Source organism: Dinoponera quadriceps, unplaced genomic scaffold (assembly GCF_001313825.1).
Source record: "Dinoponera quadriceps isolate SergipeBrazil2010 unplaced genomic scaffold, ASM131382v1 scaffold1270, whole genome shotgun sequence".
NCBI classification, from domain to species: Eukaryota; Metazoa; Arthropoda; class Insecta; order Hymenoptera; family Formicidae; genus Dinoponera; species Dinoponera quadriceps.
This window is the reverse complement of record NW_014555716.1, coordinates 1,429,735-1,453,247: the sequence shown is the minus strand read 5'-3', so window position 1 is coordinate 1,453,247 and position 23,513 is coordinate 1,429,735. Positions and strand designations below refer to the sequence as shown.

General features: G+C 42.1%; 1 protein-coding gene across 1 annotated transcript in view; it reads right to left on the bottom strand.

The window, feature by feature from the left end:
* LOC106745198 (protein rhomboid-like) overlaps positions 1-23,513 on the bottom strand; it is a 54,765-nt gene that overhangs the window by 5,298 nt on the left and 25,954 nt on the right. The window contains exon 4 of the mRNA XM_014620559.1: positions 2,138-2,293. Within this exon, the coding sequence (XP_014476045.1) occupies positions 2,138-2,293 (156 nt within the window). The remainder of the gene's footprint in view (positions 1-2,137; positions 2,294-23,513) is intronic.

Below are 23,513 nucleotides of genomic sequence, written 5' to 3'. Positions count from 1 at the left end.
GCTCCGTCCGGGTGAATTCGAGGCGACTCTAGGGCCACTAGAACCGGATAATGCGCACGTACACCGACGGTCAGATTACGTGCTGCACGGCCCTCGATACTAGAGTTCTACGTCTTTGCCAATATCGCGCTATTATTACGCGATGCGCCGCCATAGGCGTCGGGTAGTCTGAGATTGCGCCCTCCCTTAGCGCGAGCTGCTTCCACGAGACACCCTTAAGCTCGCGTCTCGCCAACTCGTCTCTCGTCTTCCGGGAGCCTTTATCGCCTCACGTAGAGTCCAAAGACCCTGGCACATAGAAAGAAAAAACACAAGCAGCGAAATCTAAGCGATAATTGAAAAAATGGCGGATTCAGAGTCGGGAGTTTCGACATAGTTTTCATGTTCTCGATGATTCTCGAGTGTGATTAGTCTACTCGTTCAAGTTCTCCCGCTTACGTTTCTCCGGGTGTCGTCCGCGAGACAGCGAGCGAGATGTCGGGGGGAAACAAGTTCCTTCGACTTTTCTGAATGTCGTTGGCTCTCTTGCCACCCTTTCGGGTGTCAATGAACGACGACGTGAGTATGGCAAATCTTTCGCGTTCATCCTGTTTTTCCAACAATCTTTCGTATACACTGGAAAATCCATTTGGTTGGAGTATGTTCAAACAAATGTTTCGGTCATGAGAGCCCAAATTTGGTTTTCCGAACCAGAGGTTCAGATCTCCGAAACGAAGATGAGAAAGGTTTGGTTTGGTTTCAGAGAGTTAAACCTTTGGTTCGAAGAAACAAATTTTGGTTCTCGCAACTAAAACATCTGCTCGAACATATCCTAAACAGATTTCGCTTAAAAGTCAACTAAATGGATTTTTCAGGATATCGCCGAGAGATTTGTTAGGAAAGTAGACGGAAGAAGTATTTTCAGTTACCGTTATAAAGCAAGGAGAAAATTAATTCAGAGAAACAACAAATTTTATGTTGTTGTAGCAAATAAATGAATATACAGATTGTATTTTAAATACCGTCCGATATTTTGGGAGTTGACTTCTTGGGCAATTTTATGAAGAAATGAACATGTTCATGTGAGGTTTTCATTATAAAATGACCTCAATTTAAATACTTAAGGAACATCCTGTATATTTATTTATTTGCTATACGACAGCATAAATTCAAAAATTCACTGTCACCCTAAATTATTTTTCTCCATGTATCCAATAAACATCGACCGAAAATGTAGCCTTACATCAATGATTGCGTTCTGCGGTAGCAACATTAAATAATTATTTCCTAATTTGTGTATTCTTTTAATAATAATCACTAAGCGCTCACTAAACGTTGGCTTCCGCTGAAAGCAGCCAACGTTAAAGTTTCTCCACTCAACGGTATAATTGTTACATGAAACATACGCAGAGAAAAAGGTTTCTTCAGATTTGGTATTTTTATTTCTTTGACTAAAATTTGTTTCATAGAAACAACATATACGTTATACGAAATATTATTTGTTTGAGTCATTTTATCGTCTCATTCAAGGAAACTCTATTATTTAACAGAAGGAACGCTATTATTTGAAATAATATCTTCTAACCAAATAAAATATTATTCAGTTACAACACACGTAAAATTGAAACAAATAATTCCCTCCCAAGAAAATTATCTTTCGTTTCAAACAAATTTTTTATTTAAGATAAGGATACATATTCGTCGAAAAGTCGAACAATTGTACTTGTTAATCGCAACATCAGTTCCTACGGAGCTAACGCCAATGATGAAATTTGTTTCGACGCGATAAAATCGATTAAATTCGTAGAAATCTTTTTCTCAGTGTATGTTACACCGCACACATTGTTAGGAAATAGAAGCAATTGTCAAAGCAATTAATGTAATATTAATGTTATTCAGTGTTTATTGGATGTTATCGAAGCAGTTTCGTGCTGATGTCCGTCACGTCGGTCGTGATACTCAATACTCGCGAATACGGGGAAAATTCGCTCACCCTGCTCGATCCTCACGCGGCCGATTAATTCGCGGCATCATCGTCGGCGCCAATGGTCGATCGCCCTCACGAGCAGCTCTCGCTCGGAGATACATCGACCGGACGGGAGGTAAAGGGAGGGTATAGGGCGGTTAGGAGCCGATCGAGGAAGTTAAGCCCACTTACCGATGACGAAGATGCCGATGAGCCGAACTATCCCAAATTCCATATTGTTGTAGTTGAGGAGGACGTTGGCTAGATGCGCCGCCAGAAGGGCGTAAACGCCGCCGCTCGCCCCGACGAGGTACACGTCCGTGTCGAACACCGACGTGCCCAACGAACCTGAAAACAAACAACAAACGTGACCTCTTTACGCCGTTCTCGCCATGTATTTTTCGTTGTTTTCTCCTTTCCCTCTTTGAATTATCGACACTAGGCGGGTGTTTGTCCACCGTTGTTTCTCCGAACAGTGGCGATAATAGGTGCTCCGGAGGGGGACTGGAGAAAGAGGCTGGATGATTGATTGAAAAATTGCCCCCTCGGCCGCCGAATGACGTCTGTGGTAAGCGGTGTTTGCCTCGGATGATTTCAGATTAATCTGGATGAGGATGAGACGAAACTTCGAAAAATTCAAGTTTCAGTTACGCGATCGAAACACGTTCTCGGGATTAATCGAATATGATATTTCCGCCGGATATAGCGACGTTGAGTATGCAATTGAGAGAGTCACAAGAAAGAGAGAGAGAGAGAGAAAGAGACGGCATAGAAGTTATATTTCTCCACCCATTTGTGCCATCGGAGCTTTTCGATTTACGGATAAGCGAAATTACGTAATGAACAAAATTTTCTAAGGAGAATGAGAGCGAAAGAGAGAGAGATAGAGAGGGAGGGGGGAGCGGTGGAGGGAAAATCGACCATTTTCGCGAAGCTGAGTTTTTCGTCGACGGAATTTCAGCCACTGTCTGTCGAGCGGGAAACGAGCTTGTCCTGAACAAACCGCAAAGTACGGTGGAAATTTTCTACTCTCGCCGCCTCTCTCAGCGAATAAAATAAGAATAATATTCGCGCAACAACTCGAAAGTTCGCACGGCCCCAGTTTAACGACACCAAAAGCTCTCTCTCTCTCTCTCTCTCTCGTTCCTTCTCGCACTCTCTTGCCCTTGCCCTCACTTCCCGCAGTTCTCACGCGGGAACATCTGTTGCGCGTCGCGCGAAATGTGGAAAGCGCCGGTCGTCCGAGGCGAGCGAGTGCATGTCGCAAGAGAGGGGGCGATTAGGATGAGGAATATAAAGATACTTCTTCCGTGAGGATGCGCCGCGCGAGTCTTGCGAATTTCTCTCTCTCTCTCTCTCTCTTTCTCGCGAGCAGGTCCGAGCACGGGGTTTCATAATCTCGCAGTATTTTTATAATTGAACGAAACGAGGAGTTTTAAAATCTAATCGAGGTTAGCAACATGTTAGGTGCCTACGCAGGGAAAATATTACAGCTTTCTTCACGTAAATTCTTTTTAGTTCTACCATATTTTCTAATGGCTCGGAAATAGACTGTTAGTAGAGTTTATCTCACCAAAGAACATAAATCTTTAAATAGTACATCCACATAGTTCTAAAATATGCGTATAAATAGCGCATATGTGTAACAGAAGGATAATAAATCAAGGCGGAATGTCGACGAGTTCCTCCGCTAAAAAATTATACAATAATTTTTATTATTACACGGAGGAAGTGTTGAAATGAAAATGATCGCAAAATTATATAATACCGGAATTATGACTGGAATTATCACGCGTGTTGCAATCTTTAGTTATATATACAAGTAAAATATATTACTAAAGATTAATATAATACAAGTATATACAAGATAATGATACAAGATAAAGATACAAGTGAAATATATTACTAAAGATTACAACGCACATTACAATTCAATGCTGCTCTTAATTTTTTGAGATATAATATTACCCTCGTTATTTATAACCTCTCCCTAACGGAATATAAAGATATCTCGATATTCCCCGAACATTCTCAGAATATACATGTTCCGTTAGAATAATTTATTAACAATTCAGGATGATTGTCTTTCTATTCATCCCAAAATTGTAATATATTACTTCCTCTATTAATCTTCTTCTGTTCAATATCGTATGTTAGAAGTTTGTGTTTTATTTGGCTCAACAACCAATGTGCTGTTTTTTTTCGTGAGAATTAGAATTTTATTATAAAATGAAAAAGACGACTGTTTTTAATCATAGAATGAAAACCAAAATAATGAACCGAAATGAACCTTGAACCTGTCGCCAGGTACAACATCTGCCGTATATTTGTAGATTAGGTAACTTTGAGCGGAAGAATCCGGTTTGTTATTTGGCAAGTAATACGCAAATTTTCGAGTTATTACTGAAAGAAGTCTTTATATATACGGCCATTTTCAATCATTAATAACTCCGAAGGTCGACAAGGTCAAATAGGAGGTATGTACATATAAACTTTTTTTTATTGTGAATAATAAAAAGTAATCCCGATTTAAGAATGTAAAGTAATTCCGATTCAGGAGTGTAAAAATAAATTATGGCACTATAATTTCCGTGCTTTGGCTCTTTATGGCCCTTTATTTTTGGAAAATGTCTTTTTCTTGCTCTTGTGTCCGTTGCTGAAGTGGGTCTCACGTGTTAGGGAACACTCTGTATATGGACGCGGAACGCAAGACGGACTCAAACGAACTCTCGAGCCCTTCGTGCTCCATTCTCTACTTATGTACTTACGTCCGCAATGCTCCGGTCATTCCATCGGTTCGCGAACGGCACAAAGCGCTTCCGGCTGTGGACTGTGTGTGCCGGTTATTAGAAACGGAATTAGGGCCCTGTCTCCGAGTACCTGCCCCGTAATTTGACAGACTGCCCGCGGCACATGGATGCAGGCGGCGTCCGGAGTGCTCGGCAACGTCCGAAATGCGTGCTAACGACGAGAAGTGGTCGATACGCGCGACGCAACATTCGAAATTACGGCTAACGCGATCAACATCGCTAAGCGCGCCCGTGTTTCCCGAAACGACAAATCGGCTCTCGTCTCCGCTGCTGCGCTCCGCGCAATTCTGCCCTTCTCTGTCAGATTCGTATCTTTGATCGGCATCGAGACGTCGAGTTTTGAGCGATACAATTCCGATAAAGCCAGACGTGTATTAGCGAAAATCGCGATGACGCGTCGCTTTATAACGCGATTCGAAAGTCGAATGTGTCGACTGGCCGGCCGACGAAAGACGATTCAACGCGCGACGTACGGTGTAGAAGAACCCGTATAGCACAAATGCTCAAAAGATACCTTAGAAACGTCCCAGAAATTTTCGAATATCTCTGCCCAAGTAGAAATTAAACCAGTTTATAACCGGTAACTGGCCAGTAATTCTCTAATAAGCTAGTTTCTGGCCAGTTTTATCGACCAAAAACTTGCAAGCTTGAGAGACTTTTGCTTTGACAATAACTGGTTAGTAAAACTAGCCAGTTTCTAATCTGTTCCTAGTAAGATTTTGAGCGTTTCATTTGTTTACTATTTCATTTGTTCATTATTTTGTCTAGTTTCCGGTCAGGAAACAGCCGAGAAACACTAGCCAGAATTTTAAGAGTTTTTACTGAAGAGAAACTGTCCAGTATTAACTTACCTTCTTTTTTTTTTTGGAATAGTTTATGGCAAGTAACCAAGGCCAAGAAATAATAGTTAATATTTTCTAGATAGTTTCTGTGTGATTTCCCATTGGAGAGTTCATTTGCCGGTCGCAGCGCGACGGTGATCGCGATGATCCCCGGCAAATTTGGCGCAATTCGCGCGTTTCACAGCCGAGTACGATTGAAACACGGCGAACGCAGCGCGAGTGCGGCAATTCGCGCAACAATTTCAACCCCGGGAGCGACGGTAATGCATCAGACATACGATCGCGCTGGTTAAACATTAATATCAGCCGGACGGGCGGACGGACGGGCGAATGACGCTTCGAGAATCGATGCGCGCGATGGTATATCGCCTATATATCGTGGGAAATGAGCAAGGACATTAGTCGCTTCCTAGGTGGAAATGGAAGCGGCGGCGGCCGGTGGTGATCCGGCACGTCTGGAGCCGACGGCCACCACCTGACACCTGGGCGAACCTGACCGATCACCCTGACCACGGCCCTCGGGGGAGGAACCTTTGATCCGTTCTGAATTACAAGCAGCGTTACGTCGATACGGTCCTATCCGTCGACGATGACGTTGACGACGATACTTCGAGGAGGTGGTCGCTACCGTCTGTTAAGTCTTTTGCGTCACAGAGAGGCATACCTGTTGTCTCACCAACGTTTTCTTCATTCTTAACAATTTTAACCAACTTCTCTAGGCAGTCACGATCGGCTATATTATTACTATGCATTCTCAGAAGCATAAGGGAGTAAAAATAAATATCATATAATTTGAATATCTGATTGTTAACCTGCTGGAAACAAATGGAAATTGAAAAGTTTCTTTTGGGAAAGAATTCATTTCATATTCAATATTCTAGAATTTCAACGATATCATAATGTTATCGCAAGATTACAATGGTTCACTACAGATCACAATATGATTATTCTGAAAATAATAAATTTTGCTGTAACATCTAAAATAATTATATCAAAAAGATGAATGTGTTATTTGGAATAAATCTATATTTGAATCAAATGTGCGGTAATCTTCTTCCAACAATATGAACGTTTTCACTTCAAAATACAAATCAGGTCTTATATTTAAGACCGTTTTAGGTTAGGTCATCTTCAGATACTTCGTAGCCGATGAAGCCACCCGTGCATCTGAAGATACTCTGAAGATGATCTTAAATATAAAACTTGGCTCTTATAAGTATCGGAGAAAATCCGGAAGCCGGAGTTGCTGGAAGGATTCGAGAAATCTTTTACTTGCGAATGTCTGCTCCTACAACTGAGCTATCTAGGCATCTGCTTCAATTCTTTTTCGTCCTCTTATGGCCTCAATTTTGAAATAAGACCAAAAATCGTTATTATAAAAGCTTCCAATGATTCAATTTAATATTATAAACTGTTTTCTCTCTAGGAATAAGATATATTCAAATAAAGATAACGTAATTTCAAATAAAAAAAATTATAATTCCTGCTTCGAAGATATCGTTTTTTTCTGTCTGATATTCTTCGCTTTCAATTCAAGAGAATTATTCTCGAACAACGAGAATATTATATTTTTAGCGGAATTATACGTGGCGTTTCTTCGCGGAAGCAAGAAGTTTTATCCATCCAATGCTATATAATCTTACTTCAACATGTATACGTTGAGAATACAGGTCTTCTCAAAATAAGAATATTCTTTTCCGCGCTTTCCCTCCTCGTTCAGTGTGACTTCTGGACTTCCGTGCGCGAACGTTTTTGAATTTTTTTCCGTCTGCACGGAAAAATTCTTGGCCAAGCTCTTTCTCGCCCCTTTGACGCGCACACGCGATGCGCATGGCGAGATGCGCGACGATGGTATCGCCCGCACGCGAGAGCCAGTCAGATCCGCGCGTCTCGAATAATTGCTCGCCCCTTGTCCCGATTGGATTCGAGCGGATCATTTATTAAGCGGACGCTAATAATTCATCGCGGCGTAATTCGTGCTCGCAAACTCGCGGCGAATTGATGTTTGCATCCTTAATGCGCGTTTCTACGTCGCTCCCCCGGCCCCGGCTTAGATGCGATTTGCGGAAACTTCGTGCGGGTAGTTTACGAAACACGCTCTGCACGGTTTTCCCGTGGAGGCTGCGCGTGGCGCCGACGACGGCAGAGAGCGGATGTATGTAGGTCGCGCGCGCGCGTTAATGACCGGTGCGTAGCGACGGATCCAATTGGATCCGCGAGGAAAGCTCCGATTCGACGCGTAAAATTCTACCTTCGATGATTCCGAGATCTCGTCTCGAACCACTCAGTGGATAAAGGTCTCAAACAATATATCGTAAACAATAGAGCCTACGAAAAATCTGTAAAAAATGTATAAAATATCGTTAAATGTCCTTAATAAACGGGGTAATATTGCGATATGTCGATCCCTGATAGTTTGTTTACAAGTGAATTAAAAAAGAAATGCCTGTTTTTAATTTGTTTTCAGCGAGTTAACAATTAAACACTTAAACTATACGGTATTTATCTTTACTTCCTTATGCTTTTGAGAATGTATAGTAATAATATAGTCAACTATATGATTGCCTAGAAGTTAGTTAAAATCACTAAAAATGAAGAAAATGTTGGTGTGGGACAACGTATGTCCCACTGTGGCGCAAAGGGTTAACGTAATAATGTGACGTATCTGCAGCATTGGTAACATAATAAAAGAGAGAGAGAGAGAGAGAGAGAGAGAGAGAAAGAGAGAGGGTGAGAGAAAGAGTGCATGCGTACGCGTGTGTTTGTGTGTGTGTGTGCGCGTGTGTATGTAGGGTCTCAGCTGTCATCGCTAGTCTGTTTGTCGTCGTGCCACAGTTAATTGGAAGTTGAAGCACGCCGAGAGACCACTTTACTTCGGTGCGCACGACGAACCGTGCTTCCCTGTTGTAGTAATTGACTCGAGTTAACGGATACTGGCTTGAGAGAGCTGCTGATTCCCCTCATCCGTTCTCCTTGGCCCAACTTAGACGACACTGCGAGTATTTACGGTTTACCGTCGTTTACCTAACCGGGAATGCGGAGGCCGTCGCAGTGGCGCGATAGCTTATTCGACGCGCCGCCGAATTAGCAAATCGACGTTTTAAAGCGTTCCATCCCGGTGTGTTCCACCGGGAGGGGAAAAATTGTCGTTCGCTTTTGCAGGCTTTTGCGCATTGAGAGAAATCCTACTAAAATTACCGTTATTTTCGATCTCAGTTATATCTTCTTCTGGCTTCAATTTAAAAATAGTACACTGAGAAAAAACGTTTTGGTATTTGTTGCTGTAATCGCTCGCATACGAGTGAAAAAATAAAAATCAGAAGAATTATGTTTATTAAGAGACACAAGATGATGTATATTAAAAATTGAAAAACTGCCGCCCCACGAAAATGTCCTCTGATGCGACATGTTTGCTGCACTTTGAAAAAAATCTCACTAAAATTATAGTCATTTTCTCAGCCATATCTTCTTCTGATTTTGTTTCCGCAAATATATAGTAGTATTTGACTTTTTATAAATAAACTCGTACCTGACTTTTTGTAAATAAACTTTGAATTTCATGAAAGTGGGCACCGAATTAATTTGTATATCTAATATAATATGCGACGTATATAACAATATCACATTGAGCGGGAAATTATAACACTGATGTAATATTATCGTTACTTGGTGCTTACCGAGTGGTAACGCTTACTAAACAAATTAATTCTCCTGTCTACGATTACGATTATAAATACTAAAAATGTTTAAGTGCGAGTGAAGTATATTCGATACTGCGATTCAAATTCCCTCCTTAACGAACGTTCCTTTTATGATTAATTTCATTTGATTTAAATGGTTAAAAAAATTTATTTGGTGTGTATTTTGACAAAATTTCATATAAATTTTGAATTTCTTTTTACTTCACGACACTCGTGTGTTTGTGTACACTTCATACTCCCGCATCGTTTTCGCCATCGTTGATGTGTTAGCGACACGCAAACGCGTGACAATTCGCGGATTTCCGCTTCTCACTCGAGGATCACTCAATCCCGCCGCCTCCGCTGGACTCACCGGAAGCGAAGGGAAAGAAAACGGTATCACCATACTTGCGATTAAATTGCAGATCCTGCAATCGTGGAAAGAACGTTCGTAGAATTAATTAGGTAGCCACCCTGATCACCGTGGCGCTTGATTCGTGCGCGCGCGCTGTGTAAAAAAGGTGAGCACGTGAAGGGATCAAAAGGGGATTCCCGTACCCTTGCCGGCAATGAGGTGAGGTGTACGCGCACACATTGCATACAGATAAGAGCGAGGAGGAGGGCGAAAAGTAGAGAGAGAGAGAGAGAGAGAGAGGGAGGAAAAGAGGAAGGAAGGAAGAAAGTAACGGCAAAGCGTCTCGTGAAAATTAGCGACGAGAGCGTGATGACTAAAAGGAAGCGAAGGGAAGCGAAGGGAAAAAGGAAGGGGAGAGAAGGGAGATAGAAAAAAAGAGACGAGAAAACGGGAAAGAAAAGGAAAGAGAGAGCGAGAAAAAAGAAAAAAGTGCAACGGAGGAGAGTCGCGAGAGCGTAATAGAGTCCTCGGACTTCCCAGCTTATGAAATTCATCCGAGGCTTCGTTAGTGCCTTCGGCTTTGCCTTGAGGGAGAAAGCGTGAAAGGAGAGGAAGGGAACAGCGACGGGAGAGGGGAGGAAGTCGGTCGACGCGGTGGTTCGCCGAGGAGAGAGAGGATGCACCGACGCGGGAGCTGATGTCTCCGCGACCTACTCCTATGATTGCGGCGGCGGCGGCGGTGCGTCTTCCGGAGCGCGTTATTTTTACTTCCTTATGTTTCTAAGAATGCATAGTAATAATATAGTCGACCACGACTGCTTAGAAGTTAGCTAAAATCAGTAAAAATGTAGAAAATGCCGGTAGGACAGCTGGTACGTCCCAATGTGACGCAAAAGGTTAAAGCCGCGATTACGATTTTCCGACAACGCGGAAACGATATACACCTAATAATTCCTGCTCGAAGAGCAAAGCGGGCTCTGTTCCTATCGACCGACCGCCAGATTCATTGCGCGATAAGGTTGCGCACATATTTTTCGATGTCACGAAATATCATCGATTAACGACTCGTTGGCACCAATAATGGAGTCTGGCGGGCCCAAACGGCGCGACGTGCAACAGGTGCAGCAGGCAGCACGCAGGCAGCGTCCGATAGCAAAAAAGGTGTGAAAAGTATCGGGGGATGCGGACACACGTATGATCCCTCTTGTCGTTTTCACGGCATGTCTCTCTAAGAAAGTTCTCCATATATCAAGGAACCGACGCAAAACGGTGACCGGTCTCAGATCGAAGAGCGAATAAATTCGATTCCGGACACACTTGACGACACTTTCACCCGATTACTTGTTGAATTCGCTCGATACGTACAATCGGCACAACTTGTTGGGCTGCCGTGAAAATGTGCGAAAATTAAAGATTTTATATTCCGGTGTAATAAAGCGTAATAAAATCTCGTGGAATGAAAAAGCAGAAGTTTTCTCTTCAAATTTTAGATAATTAATTATTCATTCCCTGAAATCGTGCCTGAATTTCTTTTCAAACATACCGAAAGAGAGAATAGAGAGAGAGAAAGAGAGAGAAATGGTTGATATCACAGAAATTATAGCCACTTTCCAGCACCAATTATACTTTTTTTTTAACAAGTTTTAATAAGAAAAATAATAAAAGTAACAATTCATGTGAAATTATTATTACTACTGACATTAGAGCAGCACTCATTATAAGAATAGTTTTCCCGACTACATAATTATTCTATTAATTATTAATTTTCTACTTATTACTTCATTGATTTTCATTATGCGATTATCCTCACAGTTACTGAACATTTCTTCTCAGTGTATCTTCTTAAACTCCACGTTACTTAAAAGAAATAGAAATTTTGCATAAAATGTAATTTTTTCTGTTTCTATATGTCTAATTAATACTATCCCCTGTGCCAAATAATGCAAAATTAATAGTAAAGTATACACTTATGTGCCATCTATGCGCTTTTCAAAAATTCATTGCAAAAACTTCGCGCTGCATTCCTTGTGGTAGGAAACAAAATTTTTAGCGAGAGGAGGAAACGTTTTAACAAATTTCATAGCAATTATACGTTTTGCGTCAAAGGGGAAGTGCCTTAAAGGTCGCAGCGCAAAAATTGAAATTACCCGGATGTGAGAGGGCGTAATTAGCATATAATTCCTATTTCTTAATTCCACTTAGCTCTCGCTAAAAAAAATCCCGTTTTTCACCACACAAACAGAGCGCAAGATTTTTGCGTCTTATTTCCGAAGAGCGCATAAATAACATATAATATTACGTGTCTTTATTATTTATTTTATATCAGGTGGGAGTCGGCTAGATGAAAGTTTATTTTCGCCACACTGTCTCCACCAATTCAAATGCATTTGATCTCTTTGCACAAAAGTAATTCTCTCTCTCTCTTTCTCTCTCGTACAGTTAATAAATAAATCAATAATCAACGCGTGACGTGAGTTCAATTTTCCGCCTGGATGCGAAGAGAAATCCGGAATACACCGGTGAGCCAGCAGCGCGGCAACAAAGCGCGCGATCGATAGAGACGGTTGCGCGCCACACTCGCTCGCTCCTGTCGCGCGTCTTAACGCGAGAACAATCGCATTTTTATTATTCGGACGCGACGGCGAAGCAGAAGGGAAACCGGGCCGCCCGCGACGAGCGGGGCCGCGGGGTGAGGGGGCGGGGGCGAAATAAAATGCTCCGGATATATCGCGCGCGGCGGGCCGAGGCGGGCGGGAACTAGAGCGCGCGTTTTAGAGGCGCGCGTGCTAGGTACGTCGATGCATTCGTAAAGAGCCCCCCCCCCCCACGAACGGAGGCGAAAAACAGACGGGACGAGAGAGCGAAACGGCCGGGAAATACAATGAGCATCGTCGAGGAGGCTCTCTCTCTCTCTCTCTCTCTCTCTCTCTCCAAAAAGAGAGAACGAGAGATAGAGAGAGAGAGGTAACGAAAAAAAGAGAGAAAGAGAAGCTCGATACACTCTGGCGACATTAAAAAATTATTAGTTCACCACTTAAGGTAGACGTGGACGGACCGGCGTGCATCGCGCCGCATTTCTGCACGCCTCTTCTTTATATCGTGCTCATCTTCCACAGGCCCGGAGGAACGCTCGGGAACGCTCCGCGATATAACGAACTGATATCGCAGGATAATCTGGATTTTGCTTCGTTCTGCGCGGCTCGTTAAGAATACTCACGTCACTAAGGGAGAGATGAAAAGAGGAACAGGGGCGAGAGGGTTGAATTTCCGTTATTTTTATAAAGGACGACGAGAGAGTACGAGAGAGAGAGAGAGAGAGAGGGCGGTTAGTCTCGCTAAAATTACAGCCAGTTCCGCCAACAACCGCACTTCCCGTTGTTCCGACAGGAAAAAGCGAATTGTAGCGATACGCGTGTAAAATTATTATCAATAACGCACTACGGTGGAACGTTTGGTACAAGAACGAAGAAGTACGAATATACAAGGGTAAATTGAAGAGTTTCGTAGTTCCAACAATGATGATACAAAAGAACGTTGTTACCTGGAAGCCAGCAAGAGCCAAAATCTCGCGCTGTTGTTTGACATTGTTAATTATAATTTACAAGAAAAACAATGAAAACAACAATCAGCTTAACAAAGAAGAACAGTTTTACCGAATATAATTAATCATGCGATTATGGTCACAGCTGAGAAATCCGTGTTACATCTGTTTTTTTCTTTTTTTCCAATTAAAATCGCGCTCCCTTGTTTTCCCGGGCAAGTCTTTTAATTTTTTCCCCACGTCAGCTTCGGCTAAAGGTGAAACGAAGGATGACGACCGCGGATCGCGCGAAACGCGCAGGAATTACGCTCGATCGTACCGTCGGCGCGATTATCCNCCCCCCGCCCGCTCCAAGCATTTGTCGGTGTTGCGGTCAAAATTGCGGCGCGTTGTCAATGCAGACGCCCGCCGATCGTCCCTTTCGCTGCGATCGCTCTTTACTGCCGCCGTCGCCGCTTGTCACGGCATTTACGAACGAAACAACAATAATGTCCGCCCGTCTGTCCGATTGTCCATCACCGCTGCGAAACCGCAATAGCGAAACGCATCGACGAGCGACGTCAATTAGGCGCCAATTAGACATCCACCTGTTCAACTGTAATTCGCGATTGTCCACGGAGAGACAGAGAGAGACAGAGAGAGAGAACATTCGCGAGCAACCCCCCGCGTGGAACAAAGGCGATTATCGCGAGAGGGGATTCGACAGCGGACAAATGGAGCAGCCGGGGGGGGGGAGGGGGAATGCCAAAGGGAGAAGTGGAGAGGGGCAAGGAAGAGGGACGGAAAATCGAGCGTACAGTTAGGCGAGTGTGGGCGCGCCGTTGCATTCGTAAAGAGGCGCGAGCAACACGCTGTGGGAGTAAAACGCGATGTCGCGAGGGAGGGGAGGGGGGAGAGAAAGAGAGAGAGAGCAGCGTTTATTACATCGTAGGGCAAGCCCTCTAAAGACAAATAAGATACATAGTAGAGTCGATAAGAAACAACAATACACTCTGCTGATTCTGAATCACACGAACAAAAATAATTATGGGAAAATAAAGGAAAACCAAAAATGAATGGAAGGTCCACTTTGGAGCGTGGGTTAAGAAATAGCTTTAAGTTATGTATGATTAAGAGAAAAGAGAAAGGAAAAAAAATCGACCCTTAAATTTGTAGATTTGAACTCTGAAATTTCAATGAAACCTAAATCCTAAACTAAGCCCATATCCGTATACAAGTTAAACTCAGATCGATAAAAGAGAGAACGAGGGGGGAAGACAGTGACAGAGATGGTGCGACGGTTCTGAGGCCTCTTCCTCACTTTCCTATAGCCGTGCATCGACCGCTATTACGTGCCGATCGGTCGGTCCTGCGGCGACGCGAGGCGAAATTCTAAGTCCCGTCGTGCCCGGCCGCATAAACGAGATGCAACGAGCGTCCGGGGAGCTGCCTACAGCGCCACAGGGGTCGATAGCAATGGACCCCCGGTGTCGTCGCTGGAGCCCCGCCGCTCCATGATCCTCGATCCTGGAAACCGTCGAGCAGAAGAGCTCGTGCGGAACTGAGGATACTTAATATGTTGGACGCCACACTAATTACGGGGGATCGACACCATAGCATTGTCGAGTCTTATTAAGATACGTATAAAAGATACACCGATAGAAACTGACGATGGGAACATATTTAGTATTTGTAACTGTGATAATAATAATAACGGTATCTTTATCGGACACACGAGCGTGTTCACGCGCGGAGAAAAAGATTTCTTTAGATTGAATATTTCTATTTATTTCTATTTATTTGCCTGAAATTGGCCCCGCAGAAACAACATGTACGAAATATTATTTGTTCGAGTAAACATTCTGTCGCCTCATTCGAAAAAAACCTCGATTATTTAACAGGAAGAGCGCTATTATTTGAAATAATTTCAACCGAGCGAAATATTATTCGGTTACAATAAATATGTGAAATGAAACGAATAGTTCCCTCGAGAGAATGTCTTTCGTTTCAAAAGAGGTTTTTTTTATTTAAGATAAAGATAAACGTATTCGTTGAAGAGTAGTCTAACGATCGTATTTGTTAATCGAGAACATTAGTTAAAGGAGGTGAGGATGTTTTCTACCGGAAGTCAGTGAGTATTCACTGATATCGGGGAAAATTTGGTTTTTCACCGATTCAATCGGAAGCATCAGCCGTGGTTCGCTGTACGAGAGAACGGACATCCAATGTGCGAAATGCATACGGCACTCCGAGAGGGTATCGACGCCGCCGCGGTGCAGTTACGTCGTTACTGGTGCATCGGTGCACCGAGTGATGCATCGTGAATACCGCGTCCACTCGGCGGCGTGACAATGTGTGCGACACTCGCGTCCGCGTAAATATACACCTCTATGCTCACGTGTACGTACGAGAGTATATATGTATTTCGTTAGCCCGATGTGTGCGCACGTCGTCGTCGTTGCGACGCGTACACGGCGTCTCTCGTCGTTCCTACTAACTCGATGCATAAAATATAATGTGTGAAGTACGTTCCGGGCCCCGAAGAAAAAAAAAAGACGGGACACAGTCGGAATTTTATGGTTATGACCGCGATATTTATGGGTACGAGAGAGACCCTCGCGCGTCAGAGTATAAGGGAAGGGGAGAGGAAGGGGGGAGAAAGAGAGAGAGAGAGAGAGAGAGCAAGAGCGAAAGATAGAAAAATAGATAGATAGATAAGTAGATAGATAGACAAAGAAAGAGAGAAAGAGAGAGACTTACTGTTTTTTCTTTTTATTATAGCGCGACTCGCTCGCTGGAGGGTCTCTTTCCGCGCGATTCGACGAGACTATCGAGTTGCTTGGTCTCGTGCGATTAATAAAACATTCGCACGTCGTTCGACGACGACGCCTGTCGCGAGAAAATGTCGTGTTCGTGAGCACGCCACGGCCACACCGTCGCATAATCGTGTCGGTAATGAAACGCGTCCGCCGAGATGCGCGAAATTGTACGCGCGCACCCCGTACGACACATTTGTTTCTACGATAAACGCGCTCGTATGACATATTTACCTATCTCAACGATAAACTTATATTTACGCATGAGGAAAAAAGTAATTCAGAGGGGCGGCAAATTTGAACGTTGTAGCAAATAAATAAATATCTAGGTTTTCTTAAGGATGTTCAATATTTTAGGAGTTGACTTCTACGGCCATTTTATGAAGAAGTGAATATATATGTTCGTATGAACTTTCCTTCATCAAATGTTTCGGTAAGTCAATTCCTAAAAAATCGGGCAGTACTTAAGTGACACCCTGTATATTTATGTATCAGCTGCGACAGTATAAAATTCGCTGTCCGATTAAATTATTTTCTTACGTTCTTCTTCGTTCGATTCTTCGTTCTTTAGATTGAACGGATATGTTCGAATATGCCAGTTTTCCAACTGTTATATTGAAATTTTCACATAAAAAATCATTTCGCAGAAAACAATTGAAGCCACCGGTTCACTGTTTTCTTCCGTGTTTTTCCTTGTCAGCTTATTCATGACGATCGCAACGCCGCGAAGAGAGCCGTTGTATATCGCACTCTCGTAACGAGTATCGAGAGTCATGTACAAATTGCGAAAATTATTCATACGTGAATGATCAGCGGAATTATTTATACGTGTGTGAATTAATCAAGCGTGCGGATCTCTCGAGCGTCAAGGGTCCAGGCGCACTGGGGTTCACCGCAATTACATTGTTAATAACAAGCGCGTGTTGAAGGAGATGGCCGCTTTGGACTGGATTTTCTCGGTGTTTATCACTTTGCGGAGAGCATACGGTATACCGTATCTATCATCCGGCAATGGTACATCATCAGCGAGCGGGTCCAATATTTATTGCGAAGCGGCTGGGAAATACATATACAGGGTGTCCAAAATTAATCTTGATTCCCGTAGTGTGCAAGTAGAACCGAGTGAAACAGAAAAGTGCTTTACCATTTTGCAAATATCATACTAAATGTCGGGTTATCAATGATTGAAAATGGTCATTTATAGAGGCTTCTTTAATTAATAACTCAAAAATTTGTGTTATTTGCAAAATGGTAAAGAACTTTTTTATTCAGAGTGGCCTAATCAACAAATATATGGTAATTGTTGTACCTACGACATATGGTAATTGTTGTAACAACAGACATCAATATATTGAACTTTGACCTTTGGACCTTGAACTTGTCGTTAGGTACAATAGTTGTCATATACAGTTTCTTCTTTCTCAGTGTGTTACATTCTAGTAATATTTACTTAATCCAAATAAAATAATTATTCCAATACTCCTTAGCAAATACTTATTTGAATGTAACATTTTTTTTTAGTGTACAGAAGTACTCGTAACATGTAATCAAGTCCAATCTTCGATAGTTAAATTATCTTCTTCTTTTTCTCTTGTTATATACTTTCATTATATATTTTTATCTTTTTATTTATATTCTTTCCTTTCTTTTACGCGATGCATTGTAACAAAGATGGGTGATTTTCATAAATAGGTGAATAAATAATTAAATAAGTAAAAATAAATATACCCAACTACGTTTCGGTTTAATTAGAAATAATAATACGTTATATGCACTTTTAAATATACTATGCAGCAGTTTTATCGAGAAAGTGAAAATATTTACTATAATTGTGTATATTGCATCCAAAATATAATATATTTCTTATTACATACCTCTATTGTCAGCAGATTGGATTCAAACTACGATAGATTTATTATTGCAATTTATTATTCCTAAATGCCTCTAACGAGTTGGATCCCGACTCGTTTGTTATTAACTTGGAAGAATTAGCAAATCGTTGTGTCATCTTACGCACTCTGTCATCTTAACTCTCTTCCCCCTACTAGAAAAGTGGTTCGCCCGGCTACAATTCTTTCGTTCATACGACTTGCATTGTACTCTCGTTCCGGCAATTATTTTCAATCTTGATCGCGATTTCTCGATGTAAACAATGAGCTCGTATCATTATCGGGATCGGACGCGATCATCCTATCCGCGGGAGGGGGGAGGGGGGATCATCCGCCGAGGGTTCACAGCTGCGTCGGCAGATTCTCAAAAATAAAAACACTCCACCGTTGACCGGGTATTCAGTCTCGCGGCGTTTCAAAAACGTTNCAAAAACGTTGGAATTTTCCCCGCGCTTCGAATCTCCCCCCCCCCCCTCCCTCCACCCCCTCACCTACCCTTATCCCTCGCGAGAGCGCACCTCATTGCACGCTCTCGCCCTTTTTTCCTTCTCTCTCTCTCTCTCTCTCTCCATTTTTTTTCGCGAAAAACTTTTGGCGTCCTGAGCGCGATCATCGACACGCAAAATTCCGAATCAAAAGCGAGCGAGAAGCGCGCGCTCGCGCAGTATCAACATTTTGTGCATCCCGCATTTCGTTCCGTTGTTTTAATATCCCTTTGACGCTGGCCGGGCGCGGCCGTATCCGCCGGGGGTTTTTTGCGCGCTCGAAAATATTAAAAGGGGCGGCGGAGGGTTAGGAGGGCGGCGTGTGGGAGGCACGAGGGAGGAGAGTGACGCGGAGAAAAACATACGTGCACACGCGAGTATCCGGAAAAAGGAAAAGCGGAAATGCCGGGGGGAAGGGGGAAACAGGTGGCGAGCCAGAAGGGCAGAGCCGTTATGTTGGTACGTCAATGGCCGCACAAAACGCATTCGGAGATTCCTCGCGATTAAAATGTAACATAAACGGCTTTTATCGCTCTTCTCCCTCCCCCTCTCTCCGCACGCCTATTCTCTTTCCCCATCCCCTTCGGCTCGTCCATACTTTTATTCCCGATGAAAATGGCCGTTCGCGCGATGCTCTTTCGAGAGTTAGCGCGACGCGACGAAACTCCGCGGCGAGTTCCGTGTATTGCACCGCCGATATCGCCGCCTCGGGGCGACCGAAGGGGCGACTAAATTGCGATTCGATCGCGCGGCCGCCGAGACGAAATCGTGGCCGTCGTTTCCGGGCCGGAGAAAAAGACGACGACGGCGAAGACTGTACGCTTATACATAAAACGTCCGTGCGCCGCAATAATGGGAAAGAAAAGGAAAGGGAAGTCCGGGCCGATCGTAAAAGTACAGTGAGGGAAGGAAAAACGTGTAATTTATACGCGTTGCAGAAGTTCGACGTCGTCGTCGTCGTTCCGAGGCGAAGCCGACGAGCGGCTGTTTTATTATTGTTATCGATAACAACGGCGGGACGTTCCCTTCTCATAAATTTGACGTTCGTTCAGCGAACGTTCCGTCGTCCAATTTAAAGTTTGCCCCGGTCATCAAGGCGGCAGGCGTTTCCGGGAATGATCGAAGAAAGTAAGCGGAAAAAGAGAGAGAGAGAAAAAGAGAGGGGGAGAGAGAGAGAGAGAAAGATTCTAACGAGTTGAGACAACGCGATCTTGCGCATTGAAAGAGAAGTTATCCCGGGAATAGTAACATGGGGTCACTTCATACCCCAGCGGTCAGAAAATAAAGCTCACGTCGCGGTGAATTTTTTTTACCGATCCGGAACCAATATGCACTTTCATTTGGACATTTAGAGACCTAAGCTGTGCGACAAGAATAGGCTGTGACCCGTCTTATTCAAAGTATAAGCTTGGAAAAACACGTTGGAATACAAAACGACCCTGAGTGATCGTTTACGTAACAAAATTAGTCAAGTATAGCAAGAGTTCGTATTGTGAAGACAAGATGATGGTAAGTTTGAGTGAAGTTATGCGTACCTAACATCTAGTAAACATTAAGTAATATTTACGTTATATTTGATAACGATATGAATAAAAATGTCCAGAGAAATAGGCAAAGGTGCTATTATTAAATATCTATATTCTTAAAAATTTATAATTTCTTTTTGTTTAAAAATATTTATCATATTATACATTTACACAGTACAATGAAGAAATATAAAAATAAATAATTTTTCACAATCCTGAATCAATACTAATACCTTTGTATGACGGCGATTTAGCCTTACTTTACATTCTTATAAAATGAATATTATTTAATTTACTTTTAATCTTTCTTAATAATTATTCTTTACAAAACTTGAAATATCTTATTCAATCGAAAATGGGCAATAAAACGACGTTTTTTAAATTGATAGCTTCATTTATTAGAAATACTGTCATAATAAGCCACTTAATGTGCTTATTTCAATTTTTAAATATTTTTTTGGTTTCTCCCATTTTTCCAAAAAAATAACGAGTAAATCTTATTTATAATGTTCCTAAATAATAATAAATCATAGAGCAATCGATAATTCGCTATATTTTGTTAATAATAACGGTTTTTAATTGGGATCTAAATGACCGCAGGTGATCGTTTAAGTAAAACAGAAATAAGGTGACTATTAAAGACGCGCGCGAAAAAAAAGCTTGAAGTGTCGTCTTTTTCCAGTGGGCTTAGAGCATTATTGGCGTCGTCGTTGTAGTCGTGTCTATCGTCGTCGTCGACGTCGTCGTCGCCAGCCATCCTCGAGCCGAGTTAATGCACCAGCGACTGGCCACACGCAGTCGCGCATACGAACGACGAGACGCAACGTCGTACGACATGCAAATACCGTCGTATAATTGCCGAAGTCACGCAATCGACTCGACAGCGTCGCGACGACGACGTCGATGACGACGGCGACGACGAGGACGACGATGACGGCGCTGCGCGGCACGAAGCCGTATCCGTTCCCGTGCAAAAAGTGGATACTGGGAAATGTTCGATAGCAACTATACAGAGAGAGTGGAGAGAGACAGAGAGAGAGAGAGAGAGAGAAAGGAAAGGGAAAGAGGAGAGCTCTGAGAGCGGGATCGACGAGACGGAATTAATAAGAATAACCCTGTAATATTATTTAATTTTAAAATAACATTCTGGACATATTCTTAGAATATTAGATGTAATATTCTAAGAATATCTTAGTAATATTATTTAATATTAAGTAACATTTCTGGAATAATAATAAATAATTACATGTCCATTTTTGACAACATTTAAAAAATAATATTTAATATTATTGTAATATTATATATTTTTTTAAATATTCAACTCTATGTATATATATAATATATATAATTGTGATTTTTCATTTTNAGAATATTGAAAAAAGAATAAAATAATAGCAATATAGAAGAATATATATAAATAAAAAAACTATATATACATATATTATATATATATATATATATATATATATATATAATATATGTATATATAGTTTTTTTATTTATATATATTCTTCTATATTGCTATTATTTTATTCTTTTTTCAATATTCTAAGAATATTTTTATAATATGCCAAGAATATTATGTGAAGTGGATATCAATGGAACATTCAGATCGCTTCCCTTCTCGTAGAAAATTAAAACTAAAAAGAGTGAACAAGTGTACATGTTAATTATTTCAAAAGGATATCCATATTCATATATTTTATTTTCTTACTTACTTAAACGAGAAGAAAGTACTTTAGTGTACAACAGAACAGAAATAGAGCAGATACATGAAGATCGAGCGATAAGGAAGAATTATCATACAGCATATGACAATTATTGTACCTAACGACAAGTTCAAGGTTCAAGGGTCAAAGTTCAATATACCGATGTCTATCGTTAGGTAAAACAATTGTCACATATTCATAGATTAGTCCGCTCTGAGCAAAATGGTACAGGACTTTTCTGCTCAGTATCACCCGTTCTACTTGCGCACCACGGGATTAGTTTGGGACACTTTGTATATGAAAAAGATAAACGTCACGTATCAGTGTTTTCATCATTCTAGTTTCGCGTGAAATTTTTCCTCAATTATGCGCGCGACGTCGCGCAAACTTGTTTGCGTTACGCCGAGTTTCGCGCAACGGCGAATCCGCAGCTCACGGCTGCCGTTCGCGCGCGGTCCGAATTCCCAAGTAGAAACGGTCGAGCTAGGCGGGACAAGGGAGTGCGGCCGGCAATAAGCGCGGCGATGTCGTAAACGACATTAATCCGCGCGCCACCGGAGAGGTGCATTTATAAGCCGGTCGGTTTTCACACACGCGGAAAGTACGCTGAGGGCAATTTACACACTCACGTGGCGCCCAGCGACCGCATATAATTTAAAACCTTGATTTACGCTTTATTAACTGCGACGATTACGTTCCGCCGCAGTCCGTTTCGACATAGCGCGATATTAATCGGCGCGGCGCACACAGCTTCCGCCATTTTAAAAGGGATGAAGCGGAATTAAAGAGCGTCGTGGTCATTGTATTGTAATATGTAACATCGGAGACTCCCAAGCGCGAGAATGTTTTCTCGCTTAACCCGGGAACAGTCACCTGGGGTCATTTCATACTCCAGCGGTCGGAAAACGAAGCTCGCGTCAGGGTGGATTTTTTTTTACCGATCGGGAACCAACGTGTAACTTTCGTTTGGACATTTAGAGACGACCTAACTAACGCAACAAGAATGGGCTATGACTCGTTTTATTCATAATATAAGCTTGTAAAAACATGTTGGGGTACAAAGCGACCCCAAGTGGCCGTTCACGTTATAAAGTTAGTCAAATATAGAGAGAATTCGTATTGTGAAGATAAAATAATAACAAGTTTGAATGAAGCTATATGTACTCATACACCCGATAAACATTATGCAATATTTATATTACATCCGATACTGACCGATAAAAATGTCCAGAGAAATGGGCAAAAGTGCTATTATGAAATATCTAATATTTATACATATTGTTTATAATTAACACATATAGTTAACTTTAACATTGATTACGAATGAAACGAATATCTTAAATAACACTTTTTACTTAACGTTAACCATAAAAAAATTATTTATATTCTTAAAAGTTGATAATTGCTTTGTTTAAAAATATTCGTTACGTTACATATTCATACAATACAATGAAGAGACATAAAAATAAATAACTTTTTACAATCCTGAATCAATACCAACGACTTCATATGACCGCGGTTTGGCCTCACTTTACATTCTTACAACGATCGTTGTTTAATATATTCTCAATCTTTTCCAATAATTATTCTTTGCGAACCTTGAAATATATATCTTATCACGCCGAAAGAGACAATGAAACACGCAAGCGCGACCTTTTCTTCTCCACCCCTTTAAAAACGTTACACATTCGCGCGGTGTCCCCGCGGAATTACATTAACGTAAGATGCGCGCTGCAAGAAAATATTTCACAGCGTTTCCCGGCTTTAATCGAATGAGGAGGCCGCCGTCGTCGTAACTCGATCAACGTTAAACGAAGTGTCGACCGGTCGAGCGGAGGAGAGGCGAGAGCGGACGATACGAGGCGCGCGTGAAGACGGTGGCGTCGACGAGAGAGCGCGATGAGCGGAGGTGTGACCGAAGGGACGGGGGGGGGGG